Raw genomic sequence first — 23,797 nt, forward strand, 5'->3', positions numbered from 1 at the left:
CCCCTGCATATCTTTGCCCCAATGGGCAGTTTTGTATAACCAGAACTTAAATCACATTTACATCTTATACAACCAACATCAAAACAATATTTGTACCGGTATACATCATTCAAATATCAGATATACATTTTTATGACCCATTATCTTAAACCCGCATATATTCTCAACATCTTCGCTCAAAACACCCACCATTCTCCACTCTTTTGTATCGTGATCTTAGCAGACATAGACTCAGTAAAGGTCAGAGGAGTTTTATTATTGACAAAAGCTTCTCTCCTTTATATCCATATTGCCGATTTGACATTTCAAAGTCGCAAAATAATGGGAGTGCATAGTGGTTATACCGATAGCAGCAGTATTATACTTGCTACTGACGCACAAAGTCAACTCATCATGTCGGCTTATACCGCTCATTAATATTTTTTTCAAATACGTTTGCTGTTAGTTCAAGTGAAATTCTCTATTTCAGGAGTTTGTTTTTAGCTTTTATCGATGAATTACAGAGCATTTTTGTTCGAAAAGGGAATATGAATGTAATAACAGATGCAGAGACCTTTTTTCTTGATTGAAACAGTTTCCAAGAACAATTTATTCTACGCAACCGTATGCAATCGGTGCGTCTGGAAACATACACCACTCAATTATTCAAAATAAAATCAATTGTTTGGACATTATATCTTCAATTATTTCAGAAAAATCCATTTCCAAGATCATGTTTCTGTGTGCCGTGCACTGGTTTATATTGACTTGTTTGCTTGAGAGAGAGAGAGAGACAGAAAGAGATCTGAATCTAAATATATGATCAGAATAACCACAATCAACGAGGAGCTACTAGATTGTGTTGCTTGAATTTCAATCACAATATTGAGTCTTGCTTAAAATAATGAAACAGGCTCTATATGTTTTTGTAAGTTAGTTATTTTTATTTGCTCTGTGGTTTAATTCCTTTCTAGTTTCAATATTTGTTTTTAATTTGAACATATTCTATTTAGTTTCTTTATTTTCTTTTCTCTTTCAGTTCTCTCAATTTCATTATATACTTTATTTTTCTGGTCTCTTGTAAATGTTCTTAGGTCTTTCTCTCTCTCTCTCTCTCTCTCTCTCTCTCTCTCTCTCTCTATCTCTCTATCTCTCTATCTCTCTATCTCTCTATCTCTCTATCTCTCTCTCTATCTCTCTATCTCTTTGTGCCTCTGCCTCCCTATATCTTCATGTTACTGTATCTACCTCTCTTGTCTCTTATTCCTTCACTTTGAAAAAATAAAAGTTGGGCTGTATAACCTGAAAAGTTTTGTGAAAAGAAATAAATGACACAAATTTACAGATTCGTCTAGTGGGGAAATATTCATTTTTAAAAAGAAAAATGTATTTTGGGGATTCCCAGTTATTTTTTCTTTCTAGGATGATTGATACAACATGTAATTTCTCATGGTTTTCTTTTTGTAGGTTGCAGCCAATACTGCGAGTGGGGTAGGTGCCTATAGCCAACAAGTATTAGCTACTTCATCAGGTGAGTCCACATGCCCATTGGTTTTCCTTTAATGTGTGAACAGGGTTCATTAGCTGTTTGAAACACGTATCTGTTATAATTTCTCCCCGGTCAATATCCTTGATGAACCAAATTTTGAACTTTGACCCTGGATCAAACACTGTACCTGGCCATAACCCTAACCCTAAGCCTAATTAGCCTATATCTATAGCAAATGTTGGATCACAGTGAACAGGCTATAAGCTTCTATTTCATATTTAAGAGTACAGTCATCATTGTTATTGGTTCATGATGGTGTTTTCAATGTGAATGGGGCATTAGCTACTTCATAATTATTACAGTCATCAGAGTTGCACCAGATAATATGAGTATAGTGGACTGGTTTACAGGTTCAGGATGTTTCTTTTGATACAAAAGTTAAAGATATGTGCCTATAGTCACTGCGAACTGGATGAAATTAGAACATGAAGAAAAAGGAATATATATTTTTTTTTAAAGAACGTTTTTATGTACATTTAGATGTCTTGTGAAACATTCAAAATATCTTCTTCATGAATATTTGACCTTTGCAGGTTCTGGGGGTCAGTCTGTGCCAACTGTTATTCTAGCGGCCGCGGTGTCGGCCATCTTCATCATTGTTGTCTTGGTAGCCGTGGTCATCTTCCTCGTCTTCTGGAGAAGGTATGTAACCCTTTTCACGACCTTTAACCTTTGGCCTGACACCAATTTGACCCCACTACCAAATGAAATGTACAGGTCCCCTTGTTCTACAACAGTCGAGGTTTTATCCGATGCAGTGAAATGTTACTGTATATAAATGACTAGAAGATTCTTTGTTCCCCTAAATAGGTACCGAGTTAGTCCTAGTCCATGATGATGTAGTAATGTTTGAAAGTGGGCGGGAAGTTGACAAAGGAAAACAAAAAGACAACTTTCTTTCCTCCGTAGTGTGTCTGTGTGAAATTCATTTTCGGTTCCCTCCTTGTTAGGGTTTGGTTGTCAGCAGATCTTACTTATTTTCTCAATAACTGCATTGCTGTGGGCTGCGCAGTTCATTTTTTGTACACTTTCTCTCCCAGAGTTTTACTAAAGGACCCCTCGAAAAATTTGTGTCTCCCTAATACTAGTTTGCAGTGAAGAAAAACAACAAAACTTACCCTTTTCTCTAGCTGAAGAACATGTAACAAGAATGGTGTTGCAATATTAATGAGGGTTATGTAACATTTACACTGCATTTCAGAGAGTTTATGGTTTGAAACTTTGAATTATAATATTTCTTTCTTTGTAGCCTTGATTATCGAAAAAGCATCGGGACAAAGCTCATTTTGATTCTGAATATTTTTAATTTAATCTGTGTGTCGCATATTTGTCAATGCTGGAATATTATTTTGCTTTTATTGCTACGAGTCTGGCGTTGAAGAAATATTCTAATGAGACGAGAAATGATTTTGAGTTACTTTATTTCAAAAGCATGAAATTTTGTCTTTTTCATTGCATTTTGAGTGGAAGTTAAGCATGCAGTATATGTTCAGGGCTGAAATTCGATGTTAAAGACTATTTCTCTTTGAATTATTTAAAAGCAAAGGGTTTAAAAGGGGGGTGTGTTCATGTAAGGATGTGTTAATGATTAGCAAGGGAAGGTCTTGCCGAAGGTCCTCATGCACTAACAAACCCCCTCCCTTGTAATTCAAGTTCATATCACATTAACCAAACTAAAGCAACCCAGCTCCCCCTTTCCACAAGATAAAAAAAATGCACTGTCATTCATCACAAACCTTTACTAATACCTTCAACTATTATACCTCTATGTCTGTCACAAAAAACAAACAATGTCCTATCACAAAGGAATGGAATTTTTGTTGTTGCAAAGCCCTAATGGAATAGTTAAAAAAACTGCAGTCTATAAATTGTATGACCAAACCAAAAGCCAAAGGAGTATGGATATTGATAATTTATCACATAATATGCAACAATAACATTTCTTCGTATAAAGGATTGAACAAAATATCCACAATGTTTGCTACTTCACAGAAAAAGAATTTGATTAGATTGGTATCAAAGTATAATTCAATGTCCTCTTTAAGTCCTAGAAATTAAACAAAAAAATATATCTACATATTTATTGATCTTTTTATGTTTCCGTGGTTGGGGCAGTTGCTTCTAAATTGCATGTTCTTATAATTTATTCAATGTTGAATTATTATTTGGTTAAATGTAATTTTTGGTTTATATGTGCATGTCAAAATGTTCATGTGCTTCTGCATGTATATATCTCGTAAAGTAGGAGCTAGAATTGTTAGTTATTATTTCAAAATATTGTGGAAGTATTATTAAGTTTTACTCATTTCTGTTTCAAGGCAGGCAGAGAATTCAAAACCCCAACAAAACAGAAAAACCATTCAATAATTTAAATTTGTAGAAGATACATTCAATAAGTTTTCAAAATTCATATTGGTTTTATGTTTTGAAATAATTTTGAAGATACTAAATAAGATTTGTCTATATATAATTAAAACAAAAATATTTTCATGATACAGTGATATTTGCATGACCTGTAAGAAAATGTAATTGGACCAAAAGGGGTAAATTTATCAAAATGTGTCTTTTGATCAGAATTGAATTAATTTCATACAGTGTAAAAGGACTCTGCCGTATAAGTGCATGGCGATATTTCTTCTTGGTGTGGAGTCTCTGATGTGTATTGTCTATGTGTCTCTCTTTCCATTACCCCAGAAAATCCCTGAAACAGTTGAGAAAGGGCATGTCTCAAACAGGCCCCGACGCCTCCAAAGCTCGGTAAATAACGATCGTTATCAGACTTTCAAAGGCAGCTCACGCCTAGTGTGAACATAAGAAATAATGTCACAACCCATGCCCCTCTGATTATGATTTCATTTAACCCCCCAAATGCATAATGGTGGCTGCTAAGACCTCATGACACTGTCTATTAATGTTCCTATAATTTGACCTTTTACAAGTTAACCTTTTACAAGTTAACAGTAAAACCTTTTCTTTCATTTCAAGTATGAGCTCACTTCTTTTATTTCAGCTTTTTTCTGTGCTTTATTTTTTTATTTATTTTCGTTTCACCACTGTCTAATTCTATTTCGGAAAACTAAGGACGAGATTTCATTTTGGTGAAGGGTTTTCTATCCTTAGACAATCAAAATTATACTATTTTCTACTTTAAACTTCTAGATTTAAAGCATGAAACTTCTTTTGGCTCCATTATGAATTCTTTAAAAGTACAGATTTGAGATTCATCTGACATTTATTTAAAGTAGAAAAGTGTTTGTAAATCATCTTTTTTCACTAAATATCTTTATTCCAGTTGTTCTTCTAACTAAATTTTAACTATAAGATAGATCGCAGTAATATTACGTAGACATAGGTTTATAGTGTACACTATATCACTTGTAGATGTAGTCTCGAGTTTGTGTCATTTTGGGGGGAGAGACGTTATTTCTCTCGCCATCATTTTTCACCAAGCTTTCGGAGGATTCACCACACCTCCTAAAAGCTTCTACCGCCCTCTACAGTCACGAAACCTATCACCCCACTCATCACAGCAATCATATATTACCATCACAACAATGCATATATTCATGAGTAACAATGAAAAGCATTATGATATAATGAAACTCCCTCCCCCATCCACCATTACTATTTACTGTTGTCTGTGAAAGAAGTCTTCTATCGTTCTTTCTGTGAAACAGTCTTCTTGTGTCCTCTTGTTCTTGTTTGTCTTGTCATGTATGAAGGTGTGTGGAATGCATGCGCTTTACTTGTATTGTTTTGTGTCTGTTTGAGATGAAAACGGAATGAATCGCATGGCATTGTGGACTAACTTTAAAGTACATGGCAAGGTTGAAAGCATGATATGATCTTGCCATAAAATTGCATGATTTTTCAGAATTAACAGCATGTTTTGTGTTGAATGATATTATATTTGAGTTAATAAGCATTTTGGGGTTAATTTCAGGCATGGCATGTATGCACGTGCAGATAGCTAACAATTAACCAAAAAAAAACATAGATCGAGTTTGTTTGCATGTTTCGTAAAAGCTTATAACACATAACGAGTAACAATATGACCTATATTGTGGTAACTGTTGTACTTTGTGTGGTGGTGGTGCGAACTGTCTAATACTATTTCTTCATTTGTAAGAAAATGGTCGTAAAACCATGTTACAAGTCAGGATGACCAAAATATGTTTAGTCAGTCCTTTAAGTCATTTAACATTGTATCTAATGGCAAGCTTGCTTTGTAACTAAACAACATTTTAACAGCCTCTCTAACTAACACTCTGAGGACCTGTGTAGCTAAATACAAATTTTGTAAAATGAACTGAAAATAAGCAATAAAAATCAAATTAAAGTGATACAATGGAAGAAGCTTAGTTCATATAGATAGCTCTTTGCTTAATGAGATAAGCTTCTAGTGAAGCAAGTTCTGCAGCCTCTGTTTTTCAGAGGTTTGCAAGGAAATAATTTTTTAACAGTATCAGATTTGTTGAAATCTTAGGTAGATCTTAACATAGAGAACTGGTTTTAGAAATCTGCTTCAAGTTGTTTCGAATTTGAAAGCAATTATAATAGTTTTAGGACTGAAATGATTTTGAATTAGTAGTTATAATTGTTCTGTAAACTGGGAGAGTATTATGTTATCCTTGTCTGATCTCAAGCTGACAGTATAATGCATTTTGCACAGGGCACTCTCCTGACTAATGTTTGTTGCATATTAATGGTGTGAAATCACTGAAATAACCGACCGATACCGCCACCTGTTGCACAATGCACAAAAAAACGACAACCAAATTCCATTATCATTTGCTCTTTGCCTCCACCATACACCACCACCATCACCAAGTACACCACAGCGGTTTGTCACTATACTGCCAGAGGGAGTGAGTTTGACTAATGTACTCACTGTGAACTGATTTGTGATTACTTGTTTCTGTCCCTTCCACTTATTAACTCTCCTCCCTCAGATGGAAGGCCAAGCAGCAATTGTACTATCAGATCTCTACTCTACCTCCTAGGTAACGAGAGAAGATTTTTTTTCTCTTCTTTTTCCATGATCGATAAAAATCCTTCATATTTTACCTATATTCTCTCGCTTTTTTGGTGTAAATCCTGTGATCTTCTGTGACATCTTGTATAAGCAAAGTATCTCTTCTAAAAAATATTTAATGTGAAGAAGCAACATATTATAAGTAATCCATTGAAGTCACAAAGTAAATTCTCTTTGAGCCTTTGTAATAGTTTTGTCTCTCGTTTGTAAATTTACTGAATTTTATTTCACAAATCCTTATTTGAAACTATACTCTTTCTGCAATCATAAATTTCTCTCATCATGCAATTGTTATCTCTAAGCTCGTCACCTTCTCTTTGAAACTGCTGGCATTTAAAATCTTCATCTATATTTACTCTTGAATGCCAAAAGTTACCTGAAAAAACAATTGTATTTATGTGCCTTTATGGACAAATAGATTTCACCAACTCTGTCTAGATTCATGTTATCTTCTTCAAATCTTAGGTCTTGCTTAAATATTTTTGAACAACTTTTTATGTTGGGAGCTTTATTATATAGGATGTCATTCGAATCACATGATTTACATTAAATACTTTATCCGCTTTTATTTCTATTATTTATTCCATTTTTTGTTTTGCTTTGCCTTGCAGCCTACTTATCCCGATCAGTTGTTTCAATGTCAAAGTTGCATGTTGTTTTTGTTCTTCCTCACTGCTTTATGTCGCCCTATCATTCTCCACCTGTGTTTATGTTTCTTGTTTTGTTTACTTTCTGTAACACACACAAATCACATGCACATTACTCATACATTTACCCGTTTGATGACGTATACAACCATCAAAATGACTAATTTCACCTGAATTAACCTGTAACCCCACCCCAAAGTCATCTGTGACCCCCTCCCCCATCCCTTTGGTTTTATAGTATCATATATATACCATATAGAGTTCCCTTATCAATGATGTTGTGCCCCTCATGTTAGATGGACCACAATTGATTTGTAACATTTGTTTAATCTTTCCCTCAACAGCTTTTGCATCCTCTAACAGGGAAGTTCACATTTGTACTTTATGAAGAAAAAAATTAATCAAAGGAATACTTTTTGTAACGGCTCTTTTGATTATAGTGGTATTACCAATTTTAAATAAAATCATTATTGTTATATAAGGTGAGAAAATGAATGGCAATATTCTTTTCTACCCCCTCTTTTCTTTCTTTGGAGTATGTAAATTCAGTAAGTTCCAAGGTTTCTTCTGACATAGCACCAAAGTAATAATTTGTTTTGATAAAAAGATCAACAATGTCAATAACAGTCAATTTTTATACCAAATGTGAACTTCCTGTGATATAATACATGTATCTGAAACATTTATATGTAACTGTTTTCTATGAACCTTGAGAAAGTGTTTGAGTATAGTTGAAAGATGACATTTGACATTTCATCTTTTTAAAGGACAAACTGTCTTCTAACGTATTCTGATACACTATAGGTTTGGCCATGTTTCAAAATAATTCTAAAATAAAATGCAACAATATTTCATAATTCAAACAATTTCTTGGTCTATAGAAGCTTGTTAAGAGTGGGAAAATCCTGTTTATATCAAATTATGCAAAATGTTTTGTCATGAAAGTTTCGTACATTTTTGTTTGTAGAAGATGTAGTTTTTAAATTGTTTTAGAATGACATGTACTATCACCAATTATTGGGCAAATACTTTGGGAAATCATTTCTTCATTTATAACAAAATAGATATCCACTGCTCATTTTGTGATTTTATTTCATCTATGCTAGACCGTAGAACTGCATTTTTCCAAGATTCATCTTTCTTACTTGATTGTATTTCTTTAGTAGGCATTTATTAGATCTTAAAGCAAACATTTCCATGTCACAATTTTGTTTACCTTTCACAAAGGACTCACTTACAATTGTTTTACCATTAGTTATTTCTCCATTCCATTTTTTTACCATGAAACGATTAGATTCTTTGTTTTTCATCTCTTGCATTTTCACTAATTGTTACAATGGTTTTGCATACAGGGAAATTATTTTTTTTTCATCTGATATGTAGATAATTCTTTTATTGCATTACAATGAATGATTACTTTAACAGAAATGTGTCTCGATTTCTGAGAACCGAAAACGAACCGAAAACAAATCATTAATATCGCTTATTTTTGTTCTGAGATATTGCAAAAATGTCATCAAAAGCAAAGTTTATGTCAGAAATAGAAGAAATGTATTGCATGCCTAGACAGATCTGTTTGAAAATAAGTTGTGTTAAAATCAAGAGTAGCGATGCACAATGGTTTTGTGTTGCTAGAAAAGTAAATTATCTTAGAAATCAAATTGTTAGTACTTCCGATTTCTTTTGTTCTAGTTTTAGATTATTTTCACCTTTTAAATATCAGGGGCACTTAGATTTGATAAACATGTTTCCTGTAAACCGTTGTGTTATTGTTTATTGTATTTTGAGAGCCAGAAGGGCATTGACTCTGTGTTAATTGAGTTAACACCCTTCCGGCTCTTCACAAACAATATGGTATTTTGGCACAGTAACCAGTGTTGGGTACAAGCTAGCTGTTCTCGTTGAGCAGATAAACGTTGAATCTTTTCTTCACTTTTGTAGAGCCAAATTTTCGCAAAATACCACAAAAGCGCACTCTAAATTGTTCAAAATATGATTATTTATATTCTAATTTGCTTCCCATGATTTCCTTTAAGCATTCCAATTAGGTAAGGTAAAGATATCTTTTATGGTTCTGCAAGAGAACAGTTCCAATATCGAAGGAATCTTTATAGACAAAAACAACAAGAAAACATTCATGGTGTTGAATTTTCACTTCAAATTTCAGTAAAGGTTACAGATGCACTAACTTGTCATGGAATTTGTCATTTATTGCCATCAGTTTTTCCTCTCCTCATAATGTCTCGGTCTAATCCATATCCTCTAGTATGTATTCGATATATCCCACCCACAGTCAGCTTGTTTATCCTGTAGCATTTTCTCTCTCCTCAAAAATGTATTATTCCCTGATTCAATCTTGGCGGAGAATTTACCACTTCACTTCTCGATATTACGTATATTTCCCTTCTCGCAAGATGATTGGGTCTTGCCTCTCCTGCCTTGAAAATTCTTTCTCGCTAGTTCATTTGCCAATTTTTTTTCAAAATCGACATACGCTGGCAGTATTCATCAAGGTCATGAAGCAAAGAGGAAATCATTTTAGTTGTAAATTCAAGTTTATCAAAGTTCTGGCAGTGTTATTTCGTACAGATCTGTGAAAGGATACGTTGATTTTTCCTCTTTTAAAAAATGTTGAACAAAACATTTTGGTGCAGTGTATATTATTCACAAAGCCATATTATTTGTTATCATCATCACTTCCCATATTTGTAATGAATCAACTTTAAAAGAGAAGATTTAGCCTAAACAATTCAGGTAAATTTGAGAGAAAGAGGAGGTGGAATGCATTAAAGTATGTAGTTTATCGCTGTTATTCTCTCTACCTTTATAGCCCATCAGGTTTTCCTCTCTTTTCCCTCCTATCCTCTCTCCCCTTGTCTCTCTGTCTTTCTATTTCTCTTTCCTTCCTCCCTCTTTCCCTTTCCCCTCACTCTTTGTATTTCTGTATCTTTCCCTCTTTCTTTTTCCTCACTGACTATCCCCACCCCCTCTCTCTCTCTTTCTCTCTCTCTCTCCCCCTCTCCCTCTCTCTCCCCCTCTCCCTCTTTTTCTTTTCTCTTTCTTTCCTGTTACCCTTTTTTCCTCTCCTCTCCCTCCATTCCCACTTTATGTCCCTCTCTCTCTCTCTCTCTCTCTCTCTCCCTCTCCCTCTCCCTCTCCCTCTCCCTCTCCCTCTCTCCCTCCTAAACTTACTCATATGTGCCATATTGGCTCTAATGCCTGAAGGATGCATAACTGCTTTAGCTACAAGCACTCCATCAAACATCAAACAACATCCAAAAATGGCTCTAAACAGCCTTCTTGTCAGCCATTTAGCAACCAAGGGCAGGCTGTTTTCCATGAAATTCCCATCTTTTAAAAGCCTCCAAATGAGCATTTTATGCTAAATCGGTCTTGGAAAGACGGCTAAATTGCCCCGTAGGCTTTGGATAATATTCCCTCTCTCTTCCAAGACTCATGATAAGACGTAGCAGGAACACTTCAAACCGCTAGAACAAGTATGAAACATGGCAACTTTTTATAAATGACTGTTCTCAACTCTTACCTTGCATTTTGTATCTGATATAAACTGCTTTAAAGTTATATATTTATATATTATCTGTTTGGAGAAAATATATTGTCTTGTTCAGAGCCAGAATGGCATTAACTCTGTGCTCAAGTATACAAGTTAATGCCCTTTTGTGTCTTAACAGACAATGTTTCATGTGCTTTTGAATACCGGTAGATAATGTAATGAAGTAATTCGATGACAGATTGGGATGACATTCAGAGGGTAAATACTTATATTCTAAGAAATGAACAATGTTTTTTTCTCCAAGAGGAACCTAAAATCTCACAAATATTAATCAGTCTTGTATTTCAGATTTATAATGTTTCTTTTCTCTCCTACCTTCTCCTAACAGGAAAAAGGAAGTACCTCCCTCAGAAAATGGCCACCTCATATATGCCAACGGCACTAATGGTGAAGGTAAATATCAAAAGGACGATAGAGTCACTCGTGAGCCTTGTTCACATATGCTCACCTAAAAACGTTATTTAATAAAAACATAATGAATAAAAAAGAAAAAAACCAAGAGAGTGAGAAAAATGTAGCTGCAAACAACAGTGGCCTTACATATATATATGTATACCTCTCAGAGTATTACAAGGTACAGAAATATGAAGTGTGCTACGCCTATGCCCTTTTATTTTGGCACATCAGGTTTTCAGGTTTTGGCACAAGTGGTTTTCCAGGTCGTATGTGAACAAGGCTTTATTCTGAGTGAGGTTTTTGTGTATTTTGTGTGATGTGAAAGCATGTGTGAATATATTTCCAGAAAATATTGATATTCATGAGTGAGGTTTTGTTAAAAACACCATATTGCTTATGATACTTTGGGAATAGACACTATACAGTATATAAAACGATTAAATGATATCCAAATGGTTTTATTTCACCAGTCTTCTCTCTTGGTATATTGAACAATATTTTCAGAGGTTCATATTTTTAAGGTTGTGTGACTCGTTTTATTGCACTTTTCACTAGAGTGAATTTCTTATAAATATTTGATCGACAAGTACTTTATTTTTGAAACTCGAGGCAGGGAAATTATATTTTTAATTACCATTTAAATAAATCCATGTCCTACATTTAAATACAAAAACATATATGCCTTGAATAACTTGGGGACTTTATATTGCTTTTATATTAACAAATTATGTCAACTTTTTGTGCAGTTAAGTAGAACAACAAATGATTGATAGTTTGTGGACCAAACTATTAGTTAATACCTCATTAGCCTTTTAGAAGATGAGTAAACTGTCAACAAATCAAAATATATATCCGAAACTGTCAATGTTGATTTATCACTTAATTCTTAGTAATGAGAAAGAATATCAGTATAATGTCATATACATCCCATACTAATCCCACATCAATTTATCACATGCTTGGTGGTATTCATATCTAGAAATTTTTACTTTTCAACAAGAAACTGATTTTCTTTTAGGTATTTAAAAAAGGTTTCTAAGGAATTAATAAAGTGTGGGTCTTTTTAGAGTACATGTAATTTTAATTTTTGATGCTAAAACCAGTTGCTGCACAAGTAGCATTTTATGAAATTTCATAGCTTCATGGCTTAATATACCCAACTAACTTTGAGAATGTAAAAAGAAAAGAAAAGAAGACATCCGCACAAAGCGTTAGCACCTTTGATCGTACAAAACAAGCTTGATTAACAATTTGCAGTCCTGCTTAGAAAGTTTTGAAATACTAATATATCACTCTCTCTCTCTCTCTCTCTCTCTCTCTCTCTCTCTCTCTCTCTCTCTTTCCCTCCATCTCCATCTCTCCATTCTGTTCCCCTTCACAATTTCCCCCATCATCGCATACCAAATCATCATTGCTTTCCTTTTAACCCGATGTAACTTTGTTCGACATTTGCTTTTACTATTTTTTCTCTTTCTCCATCTTTGAATGGACTCTATATCGTCATCATGACATCATCCTCTCTCTCTCTCTCTCTCTCTCTCTCTCTCTCTCTCTCTCGTATTCCCTTTCCTCCTCCTTCTTCATCTTCCTTTCTTCTTTCTTTCCTTCTCCTTCTTTTTCTTCTTTGACTCCTCATCCTCCTTGTCCTCCTTGTCCTCCGAATTCTTCCTCGATTCATGCTTCTGTTCACTACAAACTCTATATCTTCTTATCTTGTGTTAAATGCTGTGTAACTAACATTTCTGTCTCAACTCATCTTCATCATCACCACAATCATTCTCATCTCCATCATCGTTGCCGTTATAACTTCATCCTCGCTACTAAAATCCTTCGTTCTCATCTACCCTCTCTCTCCGTCACCCCTATCACCATTCCTCCTCCTTATCATCACCATGCCGTGCTCCACCATCACTCTCACCACCAATCATGCATCCCTCATCGCACTCGACATCGTCCTCCTCCTCCTCGTCCTCCTCGACTTCGATTACGATCACCAGCAATCACCTTTGGTCACTCTACAGTTATCCTGCCCCACATCAAGAAGGTCAAGACCTACGTGGACCCCTTCACCTATGAGGACCCCAACCAGGCCGTCAAAGAGTTCGCCACCGAGATCGACGCCACGCAGATCCGGATCCTTGAAGTCATCGGTGGAGGTAAGGAAGACATTTCTTTAATGGCACTGTTTCATGAAACTTGGTATCAAAAAGCCAGAAGGGTGTTATAACTCTGTTTTAGAATATGTGACTGTACATGCTTCCAGCTCGAAACAGAGGATGAAAGAAGTTCATCCAATAATTGATATAATCTTCTAAAATCGTTGAATTTGAATGGCTCATAGCATAATATTTGTCTTCTTTCTCAGGCATTTGTTCCCCTATTTTGTTTTATGTATATTCATTTCAGGCATACAACTTTTTGCTTGAATAGTGAAATAGCTGTTTTGCTGATTTGAAAAAGGAAAAGTAAAGCATTGGTAAATTCATTCAAGTATCCTCATCCTCATTAGGTTAAAGGTCGGTCATAGCACAAACAAAATGTCTCCAGATTATAATCTTAGATGTCAGTGTCAAACAAAATGTATATTTAGTCCCTGAAAGTTCAAAGAATCATCCATTATGTGTGATAAAGTGGAGGATATTTTAACCTGAGTTTGCCCCCTCCCTAGTTTTAGGGATACTGCGATTGAGATGCGCTGAATTTTGACTCAATTTATGACTGCCTTAAGGGTGTGAAGGAAAGATCTCAGCATGCTTTGATAAGAAGATAATTCATATTACTCATCCTGGGGATGCTGTACATGAAATATTGTTATTCTATTACTCACAAACTTTCACACATCGGGCTGGCTGGGCTGTGAATAAGGTCAACGCAAGGGGCATCAGATTTGATGATAGAGGGCAGTTAGCGTAAAAAATGTCATATTTGTCTTTCTTACTACAGTCAAACATGTCTATAGCGGCCACCCATGGGAAACACAAAAAGTGGTCTTTGTAGACGGGTTCCTTTAGTACATGTTTCAATGAGAAACAATTTTTCAAGGGAAACAAAACATGTGGTCTTTATAGACAGATGGTCACTAAAGCAGGTTTGACTGTATTTTTATATGAAAGGGGCTTTTTTTTCGGGGGGGGGGGGGGGGTCTCACAGGCATATGTTAATATCTTACTTAGATACATCAGTAATTTGAAATGGTTACACATCTTTTTAGAACCTTCTTGTTTGAATAATTTGGCCGATTTAAATAAATCCTGGATCATGATGTTTAGTGGCACAAAGTTGGTGTATTAAATTCATAAAGAGGTTGACATAATTCATACATTGTAATGAAAACGTCTGTTTAGAGCCAAAAAGGTGTCAATTCATATACTTAAACACAGAGTTTCTGACCTTCCAGCCATGAACAGACTAAATGATAAATCATAACAAAGTTAATACCATATAGCAGTAGTAGTAGCCCATCATAAAGTTCATTTGTTGAAGCTTCTGGATTGATAGAAACTTGTGAGAATGAAAATGAGCTGGTATAGTCTACAATAAATCTTTAGAGGCTAAGATAATAAATCAGGGAGAGGGTGTCAGACCCCTGTGCTGACTCATCTGCCTGAACGCAGGCCAAAATGGAGATAAATTGAGTTAAATTGATGGCAGCATGGGGGAATGGGAGAAATTTCAATTTTGGAGCAATTTCCATATTGATTTTTGTCATGTTATGAATGGCTTCTCAGTGGAAGGTGTCATTATTTGGCTGACAAATGTGTCAATAGATGAAGTCATGCGCGTGTGTGACCACCTCAAATTTGTTTAGGTTTTTTTTTATTATTCTTTTTTTATTTAATGAAGATGTATATAAACCCTGCTCAATTAGGTCTCTCTTTCTCTCTGTCTCTCTCTCTCTCTCTCTCTCTGTATGTGTCTCTTACTCTTTCTGTTTATATCAATTTCTCTCTTTCCATCTTTATCCCTCCCTCTCTGTCTCTCTCCATCTCTCTCTCTTTCTCTGTCTGTCTCTTTGCTCTTTCTTACCTGTTCTCTCTTTCCATCTTTCTCTTCCTCCGTTTGCCTCTCTCTCTCTCTCTCTCTCTCTCTCTCTATTAAGTTATGCTATCTCTCTCTACATTTCTCTTTAAGTTGTGTGTAGATTTTTGTTTCAATATGACGACTCAAGGTAATCCCATGAATTGCCCATAAGATAAGTTGAAACAAACGTACACTATACACCCATTATATCACATTTTTGTTGTTGTTGTGAAATCCAGGCGAATTCGGAGACGTGTGCAGTGGACTGATGCTTATGCCGGACAAGACGACCATCAAGGTGGCCGTCAAGACCCTCAAGACGGGCGCAACGGACAAGGACCGCTCGGACTTCCTGTCGGAGGCCTCCATCATGGGCCAGTTTGACCATCCCAACGTCATCAAACTCCTGGGTGTGGTCACCAAGACGAGACCGGCCATGATTGTGACGGAATTCATGGAAAACGGTTCACTAGACAAATACTTGAGGGTGAGTGTATGTGGAGTATAGGTCATGGGTCACAGGTCAGCAGTCATAGCATGTCAGCTATTCAATTTTGCCATTGCTTGAAAATGTTTGAGGTTTTCTTGTTTGTTTCTTTTGGAAGTTGTGACCAGCTTTCAAAAATTACTTGAAACCAGAAGTATTCATAGACCAACGACTTTATAAAACAACACTTCTGCACAAGATTTGTATTCTTAAGAGTTATCGCTTCACAAATTCATGTAATTATCATGATATGTACATGCATGTATTCCAGTCATGTTTGTCTATAACAGCTGGACCTTTTATGAACTGGACATGAAGAATGAAAGTAAAACTTTTTGCTTTTCTCAATGCAGGAAAATGACGGACGATTTACAGTGACCCAACTACTTGGAATGATGCGTGGCGTCGGTTTTGGAATGCGATTTCTATCAGAGATGAACTTTGTGCATCGCGACCTCGCTGCTCGCAACATCCTGGTGAATGAACATCTTGTGTGCAAAGTAGCGGACTTTGGGCTGTCGAGACGCAAGGAGCTGGATGGAGCCTATGAAACAAGGGTGAGTGGTCTTCTACTGTCAGAAGAGCCTTGAGGATATCTTTCCTTCCATGAAAATAGTTCTTTGAGGAATACCTTTAGAACAGCCTGTAAAGCATCAAGGATGATAGTTCTACCATCCTTGTCAAAATACCTACTGAACTGCCGCAAAGACAAGTGGCTGTGGGATAGTTTCAGAACAGCCTCCAAGCATATTCCTTTCCTGGATAAGAGTTGGAAGTGGTAGCCCTTGAGAAAAAAGTATAATTTGAATCATTCTAAACATTGTTTCCACAGTTTCTTCAAAAATTTCTTGTGTTTGCAGATTCCTGTAACACTTGCAAGACATGAACAAATAGAGAAATGGAGATTTGTAGCTCTAATCCAGAAAGTGTCCATCAAAAATGCCTTTTATAAAATGTTTCTGAAAGATGTATCAGTTATTCGGTTCCACCTTGTAAATAATCATTGCAATTTACAAACATTCCTCAACCGTAGTACCTTACTTGTCGGCAGTTTCGTCTACATGCTGTGATCAACTCAGTTTCTTACAATGAGATTCTCACTTTCTTTTCTTTGCCTCTCCGCACTCAGGGTGGGAAGATCCCTATTAGGTGGACAGCTCCTGAAGCGATCGGATACAAGAAGTTCACGTCAGCCAGTGATGTGTGGAGCCTTGGGGTAGTGATGTGGGAGATCATGTCGTACGGAGAGAGACCCTACTGGAATTGGCCAAACCAAGATGTGAGTATTGACCAAAGACACTCAGAGTCGGAGGAAAGATCTCCTAGAAATCTGTCTCTACAGTAAAGGAAGCCACATATTCCATATCTCCTTGTGCCAACTATGTGAAATATTTGAATAGCCCAAACGAATCAAGATAAGAGTATGTCGAAGAAAATCTCTTAGTATCATTAGAGACCGACCAGAAATCTGTTTTTATAAAAAAGAAAACTGTAAGTGTCCATGAAACACAGATAGTCTTATGAGCCTTAAGCACCTTTTCCTGGTGTGGAAATCAGTATGAAGGTAGCTCTATAAATAAAATTGAAATTGATCCAAAGGGTTCACCTAAGAAATGGGAGTGTACCCCAACAAACTTTCCGCTATTGTCCATGACGAACTAGAAACCCATCTTTTAAGGCTATCTCAGGAAATTGCAAAGATGGCCACAAAAAGCTTGATGGTTTATTGTTCTAGAGGATATATTATCGAGTATGTTGCTTTTGTTTATAGATAATTATAACCACAATTAAAGCAAACTCAGAAACATGTATTTGGGTGTTACAGTGTAGCTGATAATTGCATATATGTCTTTTGTCCAAGAATGAAAAAAATATAATCCCCTTTTTTATTCACAAGATACTATCTTGTTTTTCATCTCAACGAGATAAAGTCTTGTGCATCTTCTTCAAAGATTAAAGGTAAAGACCAGTTTTTGAAAAGCCCCCTCTCAAAATATGAAATGAAAGCTCTTATTACCAAATCATATGAAAGAATATGTTTTGACTAATACCTGATTATACAAATTTTGCCAGGAAACCGCCTACTAATTGATATATTTGGTAAATTATCACATCGATCCGGCTTGGATAGATATCGTGAGTGCCCTTCAACATTGAACATTTGGGCATATATTTCAGTTTATTTGCGAATTTAGGTTGAAGTATTGCCATCTAAACCTCTGAAGGTAATATTTAAACAATATTGAATGGATATTTTGCACCCAAAGCCCTTGAACCGCAATTTTACCACTACCGGTCTATATCTTTAACACATTCTTTGTCCCATGTTTTACAGGTTATCAAAGCAGTTGAGAAGGGTTACAGGCTGCCCCCTCCCATGGAGTGTCCGGAGGCCATTCATCAGCTCATGCTAGACTGCTGGCAACGAGACCGAAATCACCGTCCAACCTTCACTACCATCGTCTCAACGCTGGACCGGCTCATCAGGAATCCCAATGCACTCAGGCCTCTCGCCAAAAATGGGTAAGCTAGACAGGCAGGCTGGAAGTTATACCTTTGGATAGGATGTTAAAAAGAGGGGTTCATATCTAGTCATGTCAGAGACTCACTCATTCACTTACTCATTAGGAGCTGGAGCTTTTTGTTTTAGCAAAGACAAAAATAGAATTACTTTGGGGGAAGTGGTGAATAGAAGTATTCAAGTCCCTCAAAATTTTAAGCATATCATTTTCAACGCATGCTTGTATTTCTATCATTCTTTTGCCATCAATATGATGTTGCAAGAAGGAGTTTTTACTACAACTTACTCCAATAACAGAAATTTGTGTCCTTAAAGGTGTGTTTGAGACATTGATATTGAAATTGATTCTCTATATTTGTGCAGGAGTCCACTTGGCCTCAGCTCGAGCCTGAACGACCTGAGCCGTTTCAACTCTGTCTCGGACTGGCTTGACAGCCTCAAGATGGGACGCTACAAGGATTCCTTTACAGCAGCAGGCTACGTCCGGCTTGAGGACATCGCCAGACTGTCCCAGAGTGACCTTCCAAGGTTAGGGGTCACGCTGGCCGGACATCAAAAGAAGATCATGAAAGGCATCCACTCCATACGAGCCCAGTTGGAGCAAGCAGCCGAGACCTTGGTCTAACCCCTGATCCCCGACCCTTCAACTCTTACCCAACCGAACACTTCAATCAGAACTTTATATGCATATATTGATGGATGTGTTAGGGCAATGGGTGTCTCCCCTTGGGACTTGAACAAAGCAAAAAGGGATTCGTCCTACCAAGCTACATTTCCTGGACTGTTGTGGAACAGTCCCATTGTAGTCGACCCCTGATGGTTGTCGCGAGGACCACTTGTCAGAGGTCTGGTCTTACTCCGATAGTGGAGCTACCGAAAGCCCTGTGAGACTTCTCCAGATGAACTTCTAGATGTGGGACAGCCTCACACCTAATCAACCTGGACAAGTGGAATGTTCTTACATTACAGAACATAATCTCTGAAAATGCACTGTGAGGACTTAAAAAATGCCTGTTGCAATTGGACAAAAGCAGTTTACAAGGAGAAGATAAAGGACTCGATGAACTCACTGAGATCTAGAAAAGAGAGAGAGAGTCTCTCTGCGATATGCTTAAGCATCAAATGTGTGGTCTTTTGAATCTTTCAGAACTAATGCGCTCACCCACAAAGCAACCATGTTCATGTAGACAACCTGCAATCCTAAATGCTGCATCTTCCCGTAGTTACGCGGCATTCCGGAGCTGTTCCCTCTATCCGTCTTTCCCGCAAGATACGGATTAAGGTTTCAGCAGAACTCCCTATCACACGTACCTGATGTTTCTTTGTTCGCTAATCGAATCCGAGTAAGCAATGTAAATCGAAAGATTCCTAGTAAATATTAGATCATGTGAAGGGATCGTCAGAATGGTTGTGGCTTTACGCCATGTTGGGCTCTATACGCAGCGAGCATCGAGAGGAAAGATGAGTGTCCTGATCGAGGAAATATATTGTAGTTTGGCGATTGAGAGGCATTTCTAAAAAAAGATGTAAAGGAACTCATCCTTAGACCGCTAGTTCTCTGTGCAGACTGGAAATTGAATCAAGCGCACAGGGATGCAAGATTGATGAAAGTATTCAGAAGTAGAGTCAGATTCAGATGTTGCACTGCCAGTATGGATTATGTAAATGGACAAAAGAAATGATATCACTCTTTTAGAGTCTAAAGCACTGAGAATTGGTACATATAGACACCCAATCCTTCTGCACTTGGGCTGTTTTCAAACAAACAAAAAAAGAAAAAAAGAAAATGCAGTAACATATTTTTATACCACACACATTTTTGTTGTTTAGGTTTTGCCCACCAGGCGTTGCTGTTAAAGGCACTTCTGTAAATTCATACTCACAAGCAAACAGAATGGCACTTTATTCTATACCCAAATCCGTCTATTTGGCAAATTTTAAGAGAAGCAAAAGGCTTTTCCACAAGCACTGTCATTTATGCAGCTCTTACAGGGTAACTATTTGAAAGATTTGTGCGACACTGAGTTGTTTTTTGAAATAGAAGATATAAAAGTGTGTTCAAGAACGTAACAAATCTGTCAAATATTAATGTAATCGTCTCGTTGATTGTATCACTTTTGATGAAATTGATTAGACCAATCTTTGACAAGAACCAAGCTATGCGAGTCGTGCTAAGAAAGTGCTACCACTCTTAGACTTTAAGGAGATATTACTCTCTCTTTGGATGGCGTTGTATTTATTTGACAAGTAAATCAGAGATGATTTATGTACAATTTCGATGTAGGAAAAAACTCAAGAAATGGACAATCATAGAATTTTAAGTATTTCAAGCATAATGAACCTTGTGGTTATATTTTGTCATTTGAACTGTATATAGAGAGCTAATTGTGATATGTGTTAGGGTGCAGGGTTCTGCATCCAGAAATTAATGATTATTATGTTGACTCTTTTCCCGCTCGTTGTATTTTTCAATTATTACTTATTTTAACCAAAAAAGGGCATGATGCTATCTGTTTTATAACGCTTCGTTTTTATAAGAGATGTTCTCTCTTTCTCTCAACCTAAATGTATAATTTGTTCAACTCATGTTTGTGTGGGGAAAAAAAGATGTTTTATATTTGTGCAACACATGTAATCAAGGAGCGTAGTGTAATTTTAAAAAAAAAGGTTGTGTGATTTTCTAACAATTCTTTTAAAAAGGTAAGAATGTCCTTATCCAAAAAGAGGGAAAGGAGAAAGACAATTTGTGCTAGAATGAAATGAAATGATGTACCAAATTTTCTAATGTGCCAATGCGATTACTGTAAGGTCTGAAAATTGTATGAAAAAGATGTACAAGACTTGATTCATTTCTGTTTTAAACGGTCTAATTCCCAGGAATTTTACAAGTCCTGAGGTATTATCCCATAAATAACCAATGCTCTCAAGCTGTGAATTTGAGATAAATCCCCCCATATAGGTAAATGGAACATCTCGTCTCTGTACCCCCACATGTGGATTCTTATGCGATTCCAAGCTAAATTTGGGCTAGTCCACCTTCGGTTGAGGGGTGTGTGAATAAATGGTTTGTTTACTTGCCAGTACTATGAAGTGTAACTGTCTGTTTTTAAACCTCCTTTGGGGAAATTTAATTGTATAAATGGAACTAATTTTGTGATCAGAAATCAAGATTTTAAAGTAATTTATTGTAAATTAAAGTATTTTGCATAGACAATCAAGTAATATATTGTATTTTGGGGAAAATCATAGATTTTTCAGGATAATGTCATTTTTTCTGTCTAGTTTTGTAGTATCAAGTAAACTGTCAAGTAATACATGTAGCAGCTTTCATGTGAGATTACATGTGGAAGACGCATGCAAAGTGTAAACTGTGCTACAATTTTAGCATGGGCACTACACTTCCAGACCACGGCTACTTTCACACTGAATATATTTTTACGTCAGATTGATGTAATTCCACTTCTCCAATGACAATATAGTAATTACACAAGAATAGGCTGGTGTTGATATTTGTTTCATGAAAAATCATGATAAAAAAGAAATTAATAACGAGGTAACTTATTTTTTTAGAAACTGAAATGATAATATGGAAGTACATTATGAGCTATAAGCTCTCTTGAAAAATGAAATTGAATGGATTGAAAATATTTTGTATGAGCTTGAAATGAAAAAAATAAAAATAAAAGATCTCAAAGATCGATATATATCCCTGTTATTAGGGGCAGATTAAATCAAGCAATTCTTCATTGAATTCCAAAAACACATTGCAATTAAATGTGGTAATTTTTTACTGTAATTTGTAATAATAATTTCCCCTTTTTTATCTGTGAATACTCCGAGAAGATATTACTACATATTTGATAATTTCATTGGTGTCTACCTGTTGTTGTTCTTGTCAAAATTCATTATTCTGTTGGTAATTTTGCAGGAATGTATCGATGTTTTACACCAGTCGAAAAAAGCAAGTCAACATTAGCACAATCAATCTTCATCTAGCACAGATTTAATGTAGAAAGGCAAGTCCTAGCTATTTGATGATGTGGTGTCCCAAATGTTACCTTATATGGCAGAGTTCTGAACAGAAAATGACTTCAAATTTGTCTTTTCTCTTTACATCTGGGCCCTGTGTCATAAAAGACAGTTTCAATAATTGGTATAAGCTACTGAAATCGTTGGATTTGATTGGCTAAGAGCAAATTTGTGCTAGAGTTTTAGCATTTCTTATTGATAACAGGTTTTATGAAACAGGGCCTTGGTTTGATATGAGCTTTAGTAGGGCTTTTAAATACATGCAATAATCAAGGGGGGTGTTTCACAAAGATCCTAAGTCGAACCATGGACCTGCTTGGTTGAACTTATCTCTAAGTTGGACTTAACAATTATGGAAAGCCGTTAGCATCTTTGAAAATATTCTGTAAAAGTTGTTTTAAAATGCATAAAATGTTGATTCAAATCATTCATATTTTCTATTATCAAGGAGATTTCATGTTCTTGATGTGGAATTTATGTAGAGTCTGAAAAAATAGAATGCTTGATTTTGAATATATATTTTTTAAAGGCTACAAATAGCTCTCCATAATGTTTAAGTTCGACTTAGGATCTTTGTGAAACACCCCCCATCAACTAAACATCTTAGATGTGGTCGGTAACATTTGGGACAAAATAAATGGCTTGGCCTTGCCCTAAAGTATACTCGATTGAAATACAATCACTGGTTTGTGATTAGGTTGTGGAAAAAAGAAAAAAAAGAAATTAGGTATTGAATAATTGTTCTTGCTGAAATACTTTGTTTCACATCAATTTGAAATTAGACACTCTTTCCCTCTATGCAAAATAGACCAATCACTTGAACCCAAGGCATTGTCTGTTCGGAGGTAGAGGGGCCTTATCTCTGTGTATTAATGATACAAGTTAAAGCCCCTCTGCTTCCAAACTTTTGACATTTGAGTGTATTGGTGGCACACACGGAGCTGCATAAATGTTCGTTTTATATCTTGATGTACAAGAACACGTGAAAAAACATCATCAGTGTATATTCAATGTAATATGCTTCCAGTTTTGATGATGACGGTGATGATGATACGTTCTTTAGTCATGATTTTTTCTGTTTTAAATAGTGATTGTGATGACAGGTGAATGACAATATTTTTTCTTTATATTTGTGCATTTTTTGTCATTTTGTTGTGAAGCTTGGCTTTTTGATATCGAAAACGCTGTGTAAAATGTGTAAAATATTTGAGAAATTATTATATTGATATACAAATTTTTTTCTGATGATATCGTGAAGTGGTAACCAGAAGAAAAGTATGTTGTTTAAGCATGTGAGATATCGACATGTGATATGCAGTTTTGCTTCGATTTGTTTTCTTCTGTAATAGTGATTTATGTATGTTTTATCATTCTTCTTCTGTGTCTGTGCAACAAGTTGTATATTTGGGAGAATTCCTTTTCTTTGATGTTTTCTTAAGACTTGTAACGAGGGCGTAGTACTTTCACGCTTTACGACACCTTTTCCTTTTCGTTTCTCTCGGGAGAAGGAGAAAAGTGAAAAAGATGTTCTTGTATTACAGGCACCTTTGCACTTGCAAC

General features: G+C 35.9%; 1 protein-coding gene across 7 annotated transcripts in view; it reads left to right on the forward strand.

Moving 5' to 3' along the window:
* LOC763766 (ephrin type-A receptor 4a) overlaps positions 1-22,156 on the forward strand; it is a 42,128-nt gene extending 19,972 nt beyond the window's left edge. The window contains exons 4-14 of one of the 7 annotated variants that reach the window (XM_011683468.2): positions 1,447-1,510; positions 2,062-2,170; positions 4,223-4,285; positions 6,481-6,531; positions 11,113-11,177; positions 13,178-13,336; positions 15,440-15,687; positions 16,041-16,244; positions 16,817-16,966; positions 18,023-18,210; positions 18,572-22,156. In XM_011683468.2, the coding sequence (XP_011681770.1) occupies positions 4,251-4,285; positions 6,481-6,531; positions 11,113-11,177; positions 13,178-13,336; positions 15,440-15,687; positions 16,041-16,244; positions 16,817-16,966; positions 18,023-18,210; positions 18,572-18,833 (1,362 nt within the window). In that variant the 5' untranslated portion in view covers positions 1,447-1,510; positions 2,062-2,170; positions 4,223-4,250 and the 3' untranslated portion in view covers positions 18,834-22,156. The remainder of the gene's footprint in view (positions 1-1,446; positions 1,511-2,061; positions 2,171-4,222; positions 4,286-6,480; positions 6,532-11,112; positions 11,178-13,177; positions 13,337-15,439; positions 15,688-16,040; positions 16,245-16,816; positions 16,967-18,022; positions 18,211-18,571) is intronic. The other 6 variants (XM_011683472.2, XM_011683478.2, XM_011683486.2 and 3 more) reach the window with 6 other exon arrangements.
* The last annotated feature ends 1,641 nt before the right edge of the window (positions 22,157-23,797 follow it).

Source organism: Strongylocentrotus purpuratus, unplaced genomic scaffold (assembly GCF_000002235.5).
Source record: "Strongylocentrotus purpuratus isolate Spur 01 unplaced genomic scaffold, Spur_5.0 spur5_scaffold_16, whole genome shotgun sequence".
NCBI lineage: Eukaryota > Metazoa > Echinodermata > Echinoidea > Camarodonta > Strongylocentrotidae > Strongylocentrotus > Strongylocentrotus purpuratus.